This window comes from Schistocerca gregaria, chromosome 9 (assembly GCF_023897955.1).
Source record: "Schistocerca gregaria isolate iqSchGreg1 chromosome 9, iqSchGreg1.2, whole genome shotgun sequence".
Lineage (NCBI taxonomy): Eukaryota > Metazoa > Arthropoda > Insecta > Orthoptera > Acrididae > Schistocerca > Schistocerca gregaria.
Genome location: NC_064928.1, coordinates 156,939,745 through 156,958,738, shown reverse-complemented (window position 1 = coordinate 156,958,738; position 18,994 = coordinate 156,939,745). Strand labels below are relative to the sequence as shown.

Sequence of the window (18,994 nt, the reverse complement as noted above, 5' to 3'; positions counted from 1 at the left end):
TCGCCACCTCCAAGCCCATGTTCTTTGTCCAGCACATCGAGGACATCTTCGGGGAAATCAAGGCTCTCAGTAAAACACGTTCGGGGTCCGTTCTTATAAAGACCACCTCCGCCACACAGTCGACGGCGCTCCAGGCGTGCGACCGACTAGGGGACATTCCAGTGTCCATTGTCCCGCATCTGGCACTGAATAGAACGCAGGAGGTTATTTTTCATCGGGACCTCCTGCTGCAATCTGATGAGGAGCTCAGGGCCAACCTGGAGCGCCACGGCGTGCATTTCATCCGGCGGGTCCAGCGCGGCCCCAAAGACCGTCACATCGACACTGGGGTCTTTATCCTCGCCTTCGAGGGGGACATTCTCCCGGAGAAGGTAAAGGTGATGTGCTACCGATGCAACGTGCGACCTTACATTCCGCCTCCTATGCGCTGCTTTCGGTGTTTGCACTTCGGGCACATGTCGTCACGGTGTGAGGCTGAGCGATTGTGGACATCCTCTTCGTGAGGAACATACATGCACCCCACCACCTCGGTGCATCAATTGTCCTGGCCTCCACTCGCCTAGATCTTTAGACTGCCCCGCATATCAGAAGGAGAAGAAGATTCAAGAATTAAAAACTCTGGACCGTCTCCCTTATTCTGAAGCCAGGAAGAAGTATGACCGCCTCCATCCCGTGACGTTGACAACTTCGTTTGCCTCAGTTGTGTCCAATCCTTCCACAATATCCTCACCCCTATCCTGTCCCCCCTCCACCTCCTCACCCCATCCGGGGTCTATGCCTCCGCCTCCCAAATCCCTCCCTTCCAAATCCTCCTCCCTCGCGGCCCCTGCCCCCTCTGCCCCAGGGGCCACCCTTCCTCCTCCCCCCTCCACCGCCTGAGAAGCGATCCTCTTCTCAGGCGTCCATCGGGGAAACGTCCCGGACCCCGGCTTCCGAGGTTCGGCGTTCCAAAACGGACCCCGTGCGTGAGGACCTTCTTCGGGTCCAGCCCACCATCCCCGTGCCTCATCGGACTTCCAAGAAGGCCTGCAAGAAGAAGTCTTTATCCCCCTCTTCACCCCGGCGCGTTTCGTCTTACGCTCCATCCGTGAGTCGCTGCTCCCGGCCGTCCTTAGTTTTGCCGTGACACTCTGCTGCCAGGCGCTCAGCTGACCTGTCCTTGGCGAATGATGCTGCCCCTCCTATGCAACCCAGGAATGCGGCCGCAGCTGGCGACGACTTGATGGAACAGGATCCGCCTCCCGCCGGTTGTAGCGTTGTTCCCTCGAAACCTGGCCCTCCACGGCCGTCGAGGTGACCAGCCCTTCACCCGTTTCGTTCCCCCTTTTTTCTGACTAGCGATGGCTTTGGTACATTGGAACATAAGAGGTATTTGATCTAATCGGGAGGAATTACAACTGCTCCTCCGCCTGCACTGTCCGCTCGTCCTTGGTCTCCAGGAAACCAAGTTGCGTCCAAACTGACCGTATTGCTTTTACCCACTATACCTCGGAGCAGTCTGACCTCACCCCTGTGGACGGTATTACTGCTCATGGTGGGGTCATGTTGCTCGTTCGAGACGATGTCTATTACCATCCCATCCCATTGACCACCCCACTCCAAGCAATAGCTGTCCGTATTACTCTTTCTGCCTTTACTTTTTTTGTTTGTACTGTCTACACTCCATCGTCATCCGCAGTTAGTTGGGCTGACATGACGCACCTGATTGTTCAGCTTCCTCCGCCGTTTTTATTGTTTGGCGACGTCAATGCCCATCATCCCCTTTGGGGCTCTCCTGCATCCTGTCAGAGACGCTCCCTCTTGGCAGATGTCTTCAACCACCTCAATCTTGTCTGCCTCAATACTGGCACCCCGACTTTCCTCTCGGACTCTACTCCGACCTACTCCCACTTGGACCTCACGATCTGTTCTACCACTCTTGCCCGTCGGTTCGAGTGGTATGTCCTTTCTGACACCTATTCGAGCAACCATTTCCCCTGTGTCGTTCGTCTCCTGCACCACACCCCATCCCCATGTCCTTCGAGCTGGAACACACCGAAAGCTGACTGGGGCTTTACTCCTCCCTGGCGACCTTTCCGGACCATGATTTTCTCAGTTGTGACAGTCAGGTCAAATACCTCACGGCTGTTATCATCAATGCTGCCGAATGTTCCATTCCTCGTACTACCTCTTCTTCACGTCGCGTTTCCGTCCCCTGGTGGAATGAGGCTTGTAGAGATGCTATCCGTGCTCGACGACGTGCTTTACGCACCTTTCGCTGCCATCCTACGTTGGCGAATTGTATTGGATACAAACGACTCAGAGCGCAATGCCGTAGAGTCATCAAAGACAGCAAAAAAGCTTGTTGGGCCTCTTTCAGCAGTCCTTTAACAGTTTTACTCTCTCTTCTGTCGTCTGGGGTGGCCTGCGCCGGCTGTCGGGCTTTAAGGCCCACTCCTCGGTACCTGGCCTGACTTCAGGTAATGAGGTACTTGTTGATCCTGTAGATGTCTCCAACGCCTTCGGCCGCTTTTTCGCAGAGGTTTCAAGCTCTGCCCATTACCATCCTGCCTTCCTTCCCAGGAAAGAGGCTCGGCAACCTTCCTTCCACTTGCTGAATCTGGAAAATTATAATGCCCCCTTTACTATACGGGAACTCCAACGTGCACTTGCACTGTCCTGGTCCTCTGCTCTGGGGTCAGATGCCATTCACGTTCAGATGCTGACACATCTTTCTCCGGCAGGCAAAGGCTTTTTTCTTCGTACCTACAATCGCGTCTGGACCGAAGTCCCCATGCGTTGGTGTGATGCCGTCGTTGTTCCTATACCCAAACCCGGAAAGGATAGACACCTTCCTTCTAGTTATCGCCCCATTTCTCTTACAAGCTGTGTCTGTAAGGTGATGGAGCGCATGGTTAACGCTCGGTTAGTTTGGATTCTTGAATCTAGACAGCTACATACCAATGTTCAATGCGGCTTTTGTCGCCGCCGTTCCGCTGTTGACCACCTTGTGACCTTGTCGACATTCATCATGACAAACTTTTTGTGAAAGTGCCAAATGGAAGCAGTGTTCTTCGATTTGGAGAAGGCTTAAGATACCTGTTGGAGAGGAGGTATCCTCCGCACTATGCACAGGTGGGGTCTACGCAACAAATCGAAAGTTTAGGGTACGTGTGGGTTCCGTATTGTCCGACGTCTTCCTCCAGGAGAACGGAGTGCCTCAGGGCTCCGTCTTGAGCGTAGCTCTTTTTGCCTAAGCAATCAATCCAATTATGGATTGCATTCCACCTAATGTCTCAAGCTCTCTTTTTGTCGATGACTTTTCGATCTACTGCAGTGCCCAGAGAACATGCCTCCTGGAGCGCTGCCTTCAGCCTTGTCTTGACAGCCTATACTCATGGAGTGTGGCTAATGGCTTCCGGTTCTCTGAAGAGAAGACGGTTTGCATCAACTTTTGGCGATATAAAGCGTTCCTTCCGTCATCCTTACATCTCAGTCCCGTTGTTCTCCCATTCGTGGAAACAACTAAGTTTCTAGGGCTCACACTGGACAGGAAACTTTGGTGGTCTCTGCACGTCTCTTATTTGGCTGCCCGTTGTACATGTTCCCTTAATGTCCTCATGGTTCTTAGTGGTTCATCTTGGGGAGCGGATCAAACTGTCCTGCTTCGCTGGTATCGGTCCATAGTCCGATCAAAGCTGCATTATGGGAGCCTCGTCTACTCATCTGCTCGGCCATCCCTCTTACGCCGTCTCAACTCCTACCACCATCGGGGGTTACGTCTTGCGACCGGAGCATCCTACACTAGTCCTGTCGAGAGTCTTTATGCTGAAGCGGCCGAATTACCATTGACCTACCGGCGTGGTGTACTGCTTTGTCAGTATGCCTGCCGGCTGTTGTCAATGCCCGACCACCCCTCTTATCAGTTCTTCTTTACCGATTCTCTCGACCGTCAGTATGGGTTGTACATGTCTTCCCTGCTGTTCCCTGGAGTCCGCTTTCATCGCCAATTGGATTTTGGCCTCCCTACCACCTTCAGAGAGGGTGAGAGCCCGACACCACCTTGGCTGCAGGCTCCGGTTCATATTCATCTCGACCTCAGCTCGCTCCGGAAGGAGGGTACTCCGGCTGCAGTGTATTGTTCACGGTTTGTCGAACCTCGTGCGCGACTTGGCAGTCACACCTTTATTTACACTGATGGCTCCAAAACTGACGATGGTGTCAGCTGTGCCTTTGTCGTCCGGGCCGTCACCTTTAAATACCGGCTCCTCGACCAGTGTTCCAGCTTTATGGCCGAGCTTTTTGCTCTCCATCAGGCCATTCAGTATGCCGCCACCGCCATTCATCGTATGTACCCTGCTCTGATTCACTCAGTGCTCTTCAGAGCCTTGGAGCTCCATATCCGGTCCATCCCTTGGTGCAACGGATCCAGCAGTCCCTCCATTCTTTTGCTGATGATAGCTCTCCTGTCAGCTTTCTGTGGGTTCCCGGCCATGTACGAGTGCGTGGGAATGAGGCTGCTGATGCTGCTGCCAAGGCTGCAGTCCTACTGCCTCGGCCAGCCTCCCATTGTGTCCTGTCATCTGACATTAGTGAGGTTGTTTGTAAGAGGCTTGTGTCGTGGTGGGATACTTGGTCATCACTTCAAGGAAACAAGCTCCGGGCCGTAAAACCGTTCCCAACTGCTTGGCAACCTCCTCCCGACCATCTCGACGAGAGGAGATCCTTCTGACCAGGTTGCTGATTGGGCATTGCCGGTTTAGCCACCGCTACCTGCTCTCCGGTGACCCAGCCCCGCAGTGCCCTTGTGGTCATGCATTGACGGTGCACCATGTTTTATTGTCGTGTCCCTGTTTTAGTCAATTTCGTGTTGTCCTGTCTCTGCCATCTACTTTACAGGATATTTTAGCTGATGACACTCGAGCAGCTGCTCGTGTCCTTCGTTTTATTACTTTGACTGGCTTGTCCAAAGCATCTACCTTTTTCACTTATTTTATCTGTATCTTTACTTTCTGACACCTCTGTCTAATCATATTTAACGTATTTCATCATTTGGCCACTTCTAGCACTAGTTAACACCTTCACTCTCTTTCCATTGCTTAAATGTTTTAGGTTTATTACCAGTTCTTTGTCATGGCTGGACAGACAGAGTAAATTTTACAATGATAACCTATGATACTTAAGTGGGTACTACAGAACATATTTAGGGACTAGATTACAATATACATTACAATAATAACACAATCATGTAGTAGAGCAGCAGAATTGCGGAAGCTCTCATTGGCACCGAGTTGCACTTCAGGTAGACACTATTTTATCACCAGACACTCTCTTCCACATTACCGTCCTGCATTTATTTTTAAATTTCACAGCAATTGCTGAATCTGTTCCGAAGTCAGGAATTTCACCTATTGTGCTTTATTCTATGTTTATAAAATATTCATTAAATTCATTTGGACTGCAAGAATTTTCCTCTTGCTCTATGTTAATTAATCAGATTCCCTGCTGCCTTGCACGGATAATAAGCTTCAATAAATCTGGCGCCAATTATTATTTTTTCATGCTGAGCAAAACATGTTACGAGAATTTATTTCTGTTGTCATGTACAGTATGTACACAAACAAACAATGCGAGTGATAGTTTCCGTGTGTGCAGTTTTCTATATAAATGAGGCAGCACAGTACCTGATAACCTCAAAAGGACTACAGTGCAAGAGACACAGAACAACACATACTCAAACACCAAACATAATACTTATGTAAATATATGCACTTGGCAACAAGAAAAACTTCTGGAAATGTGGCATGCTTAAGAAAAACACGAAAAAATACACAAATGGTGCAGTGTTTAATTTTTTAAATAATGAATGGTAGCTGCAGGCTTTCCAAAAACAGATTATGGACTATGAAACTGAGTCAAACGTTTCTACTTCCCAGACAGTTATCAGTTCAGCAAGTCCCTGATAAGTATTTTGATGCCTATTATGTACACCTATCAGATACAGTGCGTGAAAAAGGGTATCCTATATGTAACTTTTATAGCTTAAAATGTTATTTTACACATTTTACACTTTTTTTAAAGTCTCTTGAGAGGTATAAAAGGGGGTTTCACTGTAGCTGTATAGCGATTTTCAAAAACATAACAACTGACTTTCATCCAATGACTGCAATCAATAATCACACTGAAAGCTCTTTCCTGGTCTTAATATGGTTGTAGCTATCTCAGTACTTGCTAAGCAAATGTCTTGTGATGTCAGCAATCTCACCTTGTAACACGTGCTCAGCATTGATGGTCTTCTTTTGTCGCTGATTACATATTTCGTTTGCTTCAGATGACAACAGGTGTATAAACTCACGGCAGCAATGTAAGATCAGTTCCCGGACCTCGTTTGCCACACGGACATTGGGCAGTATTTCCTTGATGATTTTATTGACGGATGCTCGAGGCAAGGTCAGCTCATCGTCCTCTGCCGAACCGAGTACTGATCCACAGGAGGCCATTTGTCACACTGAAACAGGGTTAAAGATACTTAGTCACACCTTTGTGACATCTCCGTTAACAAAACAAATGGTTAGTGTTAAATAACTCGTGAAATTACACAACAAAGCAGATATAAAGGGTGTTTCATAATCAATGTTATAAATGCACTCAGCTGAAAGTACACAATTCTAAAGGAAAAAAAAGTCTGTAAACACGAGTTCTAAAATGCATACCATCAGAACTACGAGCACCTTCTTTCAGAAGAAGAAGAGACATGTTTCACAGTAGTGAACATGAAGACGTGTTCACAGTTATTAAGGTATTTTAGAGCTCATGTTTACTATGACTCCTCTAGACAGGACATGCTGACTGCACAACGAATGTGTTCTGCACTGCAAAAACCACACGATGGGAGCATATTGTATATGGAATTAATGTGTTACTAAATGAGTGCATGAAATAATTTATCTATTTCCCACCCTTTTTTTAGATTTGAGTTGTGTACCATTTAAGTAACAGATACATATATTTTTTTTTCTTATTATAGTATTCCTATGTGTTTCATTTTATGTAGTATTACACGTTACTTATCATACAAGTTTGTAGATGAACCACTAATAATCTGCCTGATGTTATCTTTGTGATACAGAAAAGATCCTATCTTTGATGCAGGCTAATGGCAGAACCATCTTCACTGTTGCTTTTAGTAAGTGTGAGCAACAATTCCTACTTGGGCATACCAAGTCACTTTGGCACTTTTCAAAATTGTTTATATAGTCTACACTTACTATCAAACTGTTGCACAGAACAAGATGAGTAGCACACAAAATGCAGAATGCTGAACTACCTTCTATGCACTTGCAAAGAATGTTTGTCCAGCACAAACACGCCTAAAGCATGAATGACGTTACTGTCTGGTTCTGGGAACACTCAACATCTAGGTTATTAGCCCCCATAAATCAATGACAAGTGAGGTTGCAAACTAACATAAGCCTCCATTTAAATTCATTAAAACAACACTAACAGTCATGCTACAAAATAATTTTCAACTGTGATTTTTATCCAACAACAAGATACAGGTCTCAAATACTTAGGCTGGTTGACCACTAATAAAAGTAAAACTGGAGGAGCCAGCAACTGTAGAAAGTATTAAAAACCTATAGATCCATGTGTCGTATATCATACCAACACATACACTAATTCAGACAGCATCACCAAAAACATACAGGATTCTTGATTAATGAAAGGTAAATATTTTAAAAGTACAGTAAAAGTGTACTGAATGATTATAGTTTAAATAATGTTGGACTGAGAGTGTAAATATATGAGTAGCAGTAAAGAATCTAAGAACTTATGATTTTCCAATGCATAGCATCAAGCATACTGAGACGAATTCTTTACAGACGAACGGAAAAACCTGTAGAAGCCAACCTTGGGCAAGATCAATTTGGATTTCGTAGAAATGTTGGAACATGTGAGGAAATAGTGACCCTACGACTTATCTTGTAAGATAGACTAAGGAAAGACAAACCTACGTTTCTAGCATTTGTAGACTCAGAGAAAGCTTTTGACGATGTTGACAGGAATATTCTCTTTCAAATTCTGAAGATGGCAGGGGCCAAATACAGGGAGTGAAAAGCTATTTACAATTTGTACAAAAATCAGATGGCAGTTATAAGAGTCGAGGGCCATAAAAAGAAAGCAGTGGTTGGGAAGGGGGTGAGACAGGGTTGTAGCCTATCCCTGATGTTATTCAATCTGTATATTGAGCAAGCAGTGAAGGAAACAAAGGAAAAATTTGGAGTTGGGATTAAGATCCATGGAGAAGAAATAAAAACTTTGAAGTTTGCCGATGACAGTGTAATTCTGTCAGAGACAGTGAAAGACCTGGAAGAGCAGTTGGACAGAATGGACAGTGTCTTGAGAGGAGGGTATAAGATGAATATCTCAAATTTAAGACGAGGATAATGGAATATAGTCTAATTAAATCAGGTGATGCTGAGGGAATTAGATTATGAAATGAGTAGTAGATGAGTTTTGCTATTTAGGGAGCAAAATAACTTATGATTGTCAAAATAGAGAGGATATAAAATGCAGACTGGCAATTGCAAGAAAAGCATTTCTGAAGAAGAGAAATTTATTAACATAGAGTACAGATTTAAGTGTCAGGGAGTCTTTTCTGAAAGTATTTGTATGGACTGTAGCCATGTATGAAAGTGAAACATGGACGATAAATAGTTTAGACAAGAAGAGAATAGAAGCTTCTGAAATTTGGTGCTACAGAAGAATGCTCAAGATTGGATGGGTAGATCACATAACTTCTGAGGAGGTACTGAACAGAACTGGGAAGAAGAGGAATTTGTGGCACAACTTTGACTAGAAGAGGGGATTGGTTGGTAGGACATGTTCTGAGGCATCAAGAGATCACCAAGTTAGTATTGGAGGGAAGCATGGAGGGTAAAAACCGTAGAGGAAGACCAAGATATGCATTTGTTTGTTTTGTTTTAGGGCACAAAAAAATGGGGTCATACGTGCCCAAGTCAAAACTAAAGAAGATGAGCACAGATAGGAGTTAAACAACTAAACGTCAGTTCCAATGGACAGAATAGGAGACAGCTAAAAACAGGCACACGGAAAAAGGAGTTAAAAACACCATACAGAAATGGCAGTCCAAAACTAAAAATTAAATGGCCTTCGCCATATAGCTTCAGCAGATAAAAAGTAAAATGCGGTCGACAGCTTGCGCGTCATTCGCTAAAACAGCGTATAAATCAGATGGCAAACCCAAGCTGGAACATGAAGTGTAAAAAAAAGGGTGTTGCACCAGGAAGTGGCAGACAGTAAAAAGTTGGGTGCAATGTGTATAAAGTGGTAGGGTAGCACCACTTAGCAAATGACGATGGGTAAAAAGGCAGTGCTCAATATGCAGCCGAGTTAAAATAATCTCCTCTCAGTGGGAGGGCCGAGAGGAGGTTGTCGAAGGTGCTCAGAGCGGCTTAATAAGCCGAAGCTTATTCCGGTGAAGGGAGGACCATTGGCGATGCCAAGTGGACACTACCTCCTGACAGACGGCAACGCAGAGATCATCAGAGGGAATACAGGTACTTGTGGGGTTAAGGTATGAGGATGGCAGCAACATCAGCAGCCTCGTTTCCTGGCAGACAGTCAAGACCAAGGACCCACAGAAATATGACACTGGCTCCATCAAGAGTGAGCAAGTGACAGTTTTCCTGGACCCGCTGCACTAATGGATGATCAGTTACAGCGCACATAGACTTTGGAGGGCACTGAATGAGTCTGAGCAGAGGGCACAATTGGAAAGGCTGTGTCGCCAGATGTATTCTGTGGAATCATCACAGGAGGCGGCATAGGATGGGTGGCCATGCATGGCAGACAAACGGCATGCATACCTGCTGTGGAGAAACCCACAGCAGTAGGACAGTGGTAGTTCAGCATACAGACTCTCAACCAGGCTGGTGTAAAAGGCGCCCGCGGCCGAACAGATGCCATGATGGTGCATAGTGTTGAACAGTGTAAGAGGGATGGGTGCATAGACGCGTGAACAAAGCACCCATAGCCTAGTTTCGAACAGACAAGGGATCAGTACAAATGAAGGAGAGTGGTTCAATCGGCACCCCAGGAAGTACCATTGAGGACACATAGGAGATTGAGGAATCACAAACAGCAGGCTGTCAGGTAAGACCCATGGGAGGATCAAGAGAGCTTCCTATCAATCATGAGCCCCAGAAATTTCGTGGTTTCAACGAACGGAAGGGCAACTGACCCAAGATGTTGAGATGGTGGGAGAAACCATTTGTGCTGCCAGAAATTGATACAGATGGTTTTGTCAGGGGAAAAGCAAAAGCCATTGTCGATGCTCCAGGAGTAAAGACGATCAAGACAGCACTGAAGATGCCGCTCAGGTCTATGAGATAGGTCCATGGAGAACAATAATAGATGTCAAAATAGTCTACAAAAAGAGAGCCGGAGATGCCCTGTGGGAGACGGGCAATTATAGGGTTAATAGCGATAGCAAAGAGGACGATGCTCAGCACGGAACCCTGAGGCACACCATTTTCCTGGATAAACGCGCCTGACAAGGCAGAAACTACATGCACTGTGAAAACTCGGTCTTTTAAAACTGCCCAAAGAAAACAGGGCAGGCACCCACGGAAGCACCACGTGTAAAGAGTATGGAGAATACCAATTCTCCAGCAGGTGTCTTAGGCCTTCTCCAAACCGAAAAACACGGCAGCACAGTCTGGGATTTCTGCAGAAAACCATTCACGACATGGGTGGACAAAGTAACAAGATGGTCAACAGCAGAACGCTGCAATCTAAATTGACCCTGTGCATTCATCAGTAAATTGCGAGACTCGAGCCACCACATCAGCCGGGCAGGAATTGTATGTTCCGTCACCTTGCAAACGCAGCTGGTAAGAGAGATGGGGCGGTAGCTAGAAGGAAGATTTTTGTCCTTACCGGGCTTAGGTATGGGTATGATGGAGGCTTCACACCAGCGTCCAGGAAATGTGACCTCCACCCAGAAGCAGTTGTACGTGTTAAGCAGAAAGTGCTTGCTCGCAAGAGAAAGGTGCTGCAACATCTGAATGAGGATGGTGTCTGGTCCTGGGGTGGAGGATCGGGATGAACTGAGAGGATTATCTAGCTCCCTCATAGTAAAAAGGGCACTGTAGCACTCACAATTCGGAGAAGAGAGGGGTAACGCCCTCGCCTCCTCCACTCATTTCGATGGAGGAAGGTAGGGTGATTGTGGGAAGAGCTCAAAACTTGGTTCCGGAGAGCTGTCGGAGGTTGGCAAACACAACAGAGCAAGGCGTGGAACTGTTAAACAAACTAGTGAATGAAATCCAGCTAGCTCTTTAGCTATCCCGAAGAATGCAATGACACTTTGCAAGCATCTGTTTATAATGAATGCAGTTTGCCAGTGTAGGGTGGTGGATAAAAACATGGAGAGCACGTCTACGTGTGTGAATTGTGTCACAACATGCCTCAGTCCACTAAGGGACCAGGACACAACATGGTAGAGAGGAAGTGCGAGGAATGGAACATTCTGCAGCAGTAAGGTTAATGTTTTGTGAGATATTCAACCTGGTCATCACAACTGGGGAAATGTATTTCTTCGAAGGTCGCCAGGCAGGAGTAAAGCTGCCAGTCAGCACCAGAAAACTGCCATTTTGTGTATGCCGATGGGCTAGGGGTCAGCAAATGGATAGCACACGGAAATGGTCGCTCGAGTAGGTATCAGAAAGAATGAACCACTCAAGACGATGGGCAAGGTGGGCAGTGCAGAAGGATCGCTCCAAATGGGAAGAGGTGTGTGAGGAGTCAGAAAGGGAAGTGGGTGCTCCAGCATTAAGGCAGAAGAGGTTAAGGTGGTTAAGAAGGTCAGCCAGGAGGGCACCTCTGTGACAGGTTCTGGGAGAGTCCCAAAGGGGATGATGTGCATTAAAGTCACCGAGTAACAAAAAGGGGGAGGTAGCTGCACAGTAAGTTGAAGGAAGTCTGCCAGGTGACAGCGAATGAGAGGGACATATTTAGTACAGAGGGAAAAAGTCAGGTGGGAAGGAGAGAAAAGGCGAACTGCAACAGCTTGATGATTGGTAGTCAGCAAGATGGGTTGACTATGCATGTCAACCTGTATGAGCAGCATAACACCTCCGTGAGAGGGAATGCCAACCTCAGAGGAAAGGTCAAAACGAATCAGTAAGAAATGTGAAAGCTCAAAACAAGCCACCCCTTGTCAGGGAACGGCCACCAGGCGCAACAGCGTCACACCCTTACTTGTGGTACCAACCACTAGATGGCACTCCGTTCGAAAAAATATGTGGCAACATTGTCCGAATGCATGCAGCTTTCTACCACTTGGCGTCTGTGAAGTACAGCTGTTTCTGACATACCGGTGGTAGTGGATCGAGTCGTCATGCCGAGGGCCTGCGAGTATATCAACTGTGGAAGGAGTAGACGGACAAATCCTGAACTAAAAATGTTCAGATTTCCCGTCAAAGATAAAGAAAGGTTACTGGAGTGGGGTTTAAATTTAGGTAAATCAATAAATTAGTTACGAGTAAGAATTAATAAAGAGCCCTAAGCATTCGATCCTATCTAAATTTTGTCGATCTTATATTCTGATATAACGTGGCAGCCCTTCCTGTACAAGAATCACATCATACAATTTTTAAATGAAATCTTTGCTGTGATTTGGACTTTTTTAAACTGTTTATTCACTTCATTATTGTAATTTTGGCTGTAGAGGCATTTTTGTGTGCAATGTGAAAACTGAAACCAATATAAGATGTGGATAACAAAATGCAAAGCATAGTGTGGTAACATTTGGTAAACAATTTAAGAAGCATTACCTTACAAGACCTTTCTCTTGGTACTTGAAAATGCCTCTGGAGCTGAAATCGCAACAGTGAAATAAATGAATAATAGCTGTCATCTAACTGCTAGGTCATCGGTCCCTCTAAATCCTGGTATATATTAGAGCGAACGAAGTGAACGAGTGTAAAACCTCGTTTACACTGCTGCAAATGAGTATACATAGATAATTCGCCAATGTTCACTGCCATTCGTTTTTACTTGTGAACAAGCGTTTATACTGGAATGAAGGGAGCAGAATAGAAGAGAACGAGCATAACATGCAAACTATAGATGCTGTCTATTTTCATTTCTTTTTTTTATCTGTGCGCTAATAATCCTCACACAGCTTTCACTCGAAAACTTATAGTAACAGATCTACGTGAGTGCGGATATCCCCAGTAATAACTGTGTTGCAGATAAAAGCGTACGTCTGTTGCAAATATTTGTGAGTTATCTTTAAACTGTACAAAGTAAATTTTTAACGTAATTATGGTTTGCGTCTGTGGCTCTTCAAAGTTGACACCGTCGAAATATGCTTGAAAACACCCTTTCACTTGTATATTACCTCGTTTGCAACCCGCTTTCAACAACAATCCAAAATCCATCGTTTAGTGCCACTCTTATATCATTTATGATAAGTTACATGCAAAGTAAAAGAATTTAAATTTGAAATGACTGTCACTGAAATATGTCCAGCATTAATTCCCATCATAACCGAATGTGGATTTTGAAAACTTTCTAGTGTTAACCTGCACGTGGAGATCTTTTTTATCACCATAATCCGTATCAGAAGAGCTGTATAGCAAAGAGGAAATAAGACGGCAAGGAAGGCGAGTGTAAAACCTATGTGACTGCAATACAGTCTGCATTTAAACAGTAACACGCGAGAAATGTTTGTGTGTTACTTTTCATTTATTTCATTTCGCATATGATTGTGAGAAATAAACTTGGTTTGTAGAATTACAGGAGCCAATCTACATTCTTAGATTGAAAACTCGGGAAAAACCACAGCCGATAATGAGCTACAGTCAGCAGTGTGACAAATGCATTTCGCCCTCAGTGCTCTAGCTGAACGCAAATCAGCGTCATTTACGTCACCGAAGATACAGCGTTGCCAATTCCACAACACGGACAGGTCAGTTAGCATTGTAGCGTCGCCTACGACATCTGCTGACCGACGGGAAAAGTATTTTTACAGTTGCCTGTTCCGCCGTAAGGACAGTCAATCTGTTTCTTATGGGATCTAGGGCTGCCATTACAGTTGATACAGTGGGGAGGAGGAGAAGGCCAATTGCGAGGAGGAGGAGGAGGAGGAGGAGGAGGAGGAGGAGGAGGACAATCGCCCTCATGCGCATCTCTACCACAGGTAACACAAGTGGCTGGGTGTCAACAAGATGTTCTAGTGTGGTTAAAACAATTACACTGGTAGCAGCGCAGCGGGTTTGAAATATATGGCAGGACGCTGATAATTTCATAGCCTGCTTTGAGCTTGGACACAAGCACCACTCTGTCAAAGGTGAAAAAGGAGAGTGCAGGTGGGCACTAAGGAGGAATCTACCTTTGTCATTACACGATTAATCATTAGCCTTGTTGGGTTTACATTTTGTAGAAGTTGAGTGGGAAGGTGATTGACTCATCGCTCCTTACAACTGGAGGCACCCGCCTTAGGTTATTTGTCACACCTCAGGTCCCACATCCTGAACACCTGACGGAGGGGCCAACCGGCAATTTGAGAAGGTTACAACTTAGACAATCACCCCTCCCTGGGCCTGGCCTGTACCAGGAGGTGTGTGCGAACCCTACCTGTCCGACATGGGGCTGGGAATTACACATTACCCAGTCAACTGTTATGCGTCAGGCATGTGGGCCAGCCTTCCAGGAACCCACAGGGAGGAAGAAGAAAGAAAAGAGGATCCTCAAATCCTGAAGCACATGAACAAGAGGAGAAGGGAAACAAAGAAAGGAAAAGGGAGTGAAAAAAAAAGGTGAGATTGTTCACACATCAGCGACGGAATGCAGAACATTCCCAAGAATACCCCAGACATATTCCCCAAAGAAGGGGAGAAAGAATAATAGCAAGAGGACAGATACGCAGCACAGAAGGGAAAAATTGCTGCAAAGGATGGGGCCCCATGGTAGCCAAGCACGAACCCCTTGGCGAGTCAAAGGGGGAGGGGGGACCAAGAGATGAATACACAAAGCAGATTCAAAAGGATGTTGTGTGCTGCAATTATTTGGAGGTGAAGAAGCTTGCACAGTATAGAGTAGCATGCAGAGCTGATCAAACCAGTCCCTGGGCTGAAAACCACAACATAAGAGCATCAAGCTTAAGAGGAGGAGAGAGAAGGGATGGTGGTGGTGATGCTAGGTTTGTGGGGCGTCAACAGTGCAGTCATCAGCACCCATACAAAGTCCCAATTTTTACACAGTCCAATCCAGCCACTGTCACAAATGATAATGATGATGATGATGGTGAGAGGATGAGGACAACACAAACACCCAGCGCCTGGGCAGAGAAAATCCAAACCTGGCCGGGAACCGAACCCAGAACCCCATGATCCAGAGGCACCAACGCTAGCCACTAGACCATGAGCTGAAGTCGAGGGAAACGTGGGGGAGGGGGGGGGGAATAGGTATCAAACAGCTAACAAAAACTGTTGCTCTTTTGAATCTCAATATTAGTGTGTCATCCATACAGTAGAGAGTGACAACATACTGCCAAATTATGTAAAAGTTAACAACTCATAACCAAACTGTCATCTTCGATGCACCAAAGATCAGACAGTCACCACAACGAGGTTCTGGGGCGGGGGTCCAATATGTAACTTTGGCCCCAAGTTACATTTTGCTTTTGTACGCAGTAAATAGTGACAAGAGATAATATTACATCAATAATTATCAAAGCAGACAATGATCTCACAAAAATATTTATTTTAATGATTGCAAAAGTTAATCCTTTTACTGTTAACAAAGGTTTATAATGTAAGATAACAATTCACACACTTATCTCTTGAGCAGAAAGTAAGTATGACTGCTGCTAATGAAAAACTAAGCACAGATTTCATGTAAAGTTTTTAAAATCAAACACATTAGATGAAGGGCCTCTTTAACAAATGTATCTTAGAGAAATATCTACTACAGAAAACCTTTTGAGAAAAGTAGCTAATAACACTACCTTCAAATACAGAAACAAATTCATATCTTACAGAATACCACTGTTAAACTGATGGATACTGACAGAGTTATTTCAGCAGGACCAATACAAATAACCGAGTTTTACAAAACTGAATTCAGTGTGTCCAAAGTCTGGTTTCAGGGTTCTTGGGTGTGCTTAAATGATGTTATAACAAATTTGGAAGAACTGATGGCAAACAGAGGGAATTTATGGCGAAAATATCATTGAAATTTATAATTTGTACCAGAAGACAAAAATTTCTTCCAGAATCTATGATTTAACTGATTTGGTAACATAATATCAGATAAGAAAGAAGATTTGGTTCAGCATCCTATTGACAACAAGGTAATCACAGGCTACAAATTCAGACTGAAGAAAGATGGTGAACGAAATCAACACTGTCCTTTTCCGACATCACAATTCAGTCATTTGCTTTTAATAATTCAGAGAACTCACAGAAAACACAAATCCCTATGGATGATTGAAGATTTCAATGCTGCTCCATCACAATGTGAACTCAGTTCCTAACAACACTGCCAGCTCACTTTATTAAATCCTGGTATTTGAACAGTTTTGGAAAACTGTTCATCTCTTCAATATACACAAGGGGGAAAAAAAAGGTTATGAAAAGCTAGTAAACAGAGTGGAATGAAGGGGTGAGAGGCATTTGAAGTTCAAATTTTTTTTTTTCCTCAATCTGATTGATGAAATACAGAAGCGATTATTCTTAATGCACACAGTACATTTGTACCTCATTACTGTAAAAACAGTTCATCTCATCTCACTGCTGTGGTATTTCAGACTTATTCCATATAATTGCACTGTAGAACTGTTGGCACTATGATAAGCAAACGACTCTGGATCCGATTTTTAATTGGAGAACCGTGGTTCTCTGGTAGCTGAAACAGACGGCAATAGCACACACACACACACTCTCTCTCTCTCTCTCTCTCTCTCTCCCCTCTTAGGGCCTTTCCGAGTTACGCAGCCGAAGTGTGCGGACGCCGTTCTCACTGCGCTCTGCCGCCTTTGTGTTGTCACGGCTGGGGATTTCCGACTGCCGCTTCCCCTACGAAGCGGCCACCTCACTGCTTGGGACTCGTGCGCCTCGTCGCCGACCTTGGTAGCTCCGTCGACTGCAGGCTTGTTTACGAGCGTGCAATAGCAATCTTGTCATGTTCTAGATTCTGTTCATGATGCTCGTCGCGATTCCAGGCTAGCTGGACTCTAGGCTTGTTAGTGAGGGAGTTAGTGAGTCAGGGCCCCCTTCACGTGGGACCAGCCCGCGCTCACAGAGGCAAAGGCAGATTACAAAGCATCATATCAGACTGTCTGAGATTCTAGAATCATCCTATCACTCACCCCAGCCCGCTGTGGTCCCCACTGGGTCTCCCGCGGCCGAAAATCATCCGACTACACACACGCACCATACAGACAATGCTTCATCTTCACTAGGCAATATGGCGGGGGACGATCAAAAACCCAAAAAGAAAACTAAGCAAAAAAGTGACGCAAGCCAGGTAGAGGGTTCATCTGACTCAAAGAGGGAGATCGAGACTACGAGAGATGGCCACGACTCTGACTCAGAACAGGCACCCATTGTAGACGAAACCATGGAAGCGGAAACAGTACAGCCACAAGTACCAACCCAAAACCGCTTCAGCGAACTTCCTGACAATGACCCAGGCCACAATGCAGCTCCTCCAAACAAAGGTAGGACAAAGCTCAATGTGCCTCCAATAGTAGTCTTTGATACAAAAAGCTACATCAAAATCCTTCAGGTGATCAAACCGACCCTCAGAATAACATATCAATTCAGCGAAGCGAAGGACTTCAATGTACTATGCACACTACTAAAGAACGAAAATATACCGTTCTACACTCACAAATTATATCAGAAAAGACCCCTAAAGGTGGTGATAAAGAAACTATTAGTCACCATGCAACCACAGCTAGTACATGAAGCGCTCTCCCTTCTTGGTTTACCAGTACAAAAGATCACCCAAATGTCCTTCCTGGACGAGGGTGCCACAGAGAGAAGGTTACGACCAAACTTCATAGTAGAACTGGAAAACACAGATGAAGGCAGGAAAGTGTACAAACTAAAGTCACTGCTCCACCTTGGAGTGACTGTAGAGTCATACAGGGTCCCCAAAGGGACAACTGCCAAGGTTTCAACCTTGGCGCCAGGAACTGCCATCTCAAACCAAACTGCGTAAAATGCGGCAAACAGCATGCGACCGTTACCTGCACCAAAAAACGAGAAGAAAAACCGAAATGCTACAACTGCCAAGGAGAGCATACGGCAAACTTCAAAAAATGCCCAGTATACTTAGAAATTCTCAAGAAAAGGGAGGAGAAAAAGAACACCTCCACTACAGCCAGGAATCAAACAAAACAACCACCAGTACCTGCGATGACCGGAAAAAGCTGGCCAAACCTACGGCCCCGCCAAACCGTGACTAATCAAAATCCGACAAACGCATCGACTTCAGCTACCCAGATTGAGGCACCAACTGCGCAAGACGGAGGAGCCAACCCCCCCCCCCCCCCCCTCTCCCTGAAATCGCAGGCCTGGGAACAGATGTCAAAGAAATTCTCGGCCTCATCAATCAATTCAACATCCCAAAAATACTGGGAACAATTCAGAACACTGCAGCCCAGCTGAGGCAAGCTGCTGATCCGATCACAAAATTCACAATCTTATGTAATGCAGTTGTCAGCCTTCTCGGGCCTTAATCGAAGAAGTACAATCATGACCTGGAACGCCAATGGCATTCTATTTCAACGGAATACCCTCCAAGAATTCCTTGACTCATACAACGTTTGTGTGGCACTAATTACAGAAACGCACCTAACACCAGATGATAAATTTAAAGTACGGAACTACACAATGTACAGAACTGACAGGCCAAACCAGCAAGGGTGCGGTACAACCGTGTTAGTCAAGAACAGATCACCGCACAGACGACTAAC

The 18,994-nt window shown here is 45.4% G+C and overlaps 1 protein-coding gene across 2 annotated transcripts in view; it reads right to left on the bottom strand.

Moving 5' to 3' along the window:
* LOC126292286 (protein Dr1) overlaps positions 1-18,994 on the bottom strand; it is a 33,438-nt gene that overhangs the window by 11,166 nt on the left and 3,278 nt on the right. For both annotated transcript variants that reach the window (XM_049986202.1, XM_049986203.1), the window contains exon 2: positions 6,245-6,487. In XM_049986202.1, coding sequence (XP_049842159.1) covers positions 6,245-6,479 — 235 coding nt within the window. In that variant the 5' untranslated portion in view covers positions 6,480-6,487. The remainder of the gene's footprint in view (positions 1-6,244; positions 6,488-18,994) is intronic.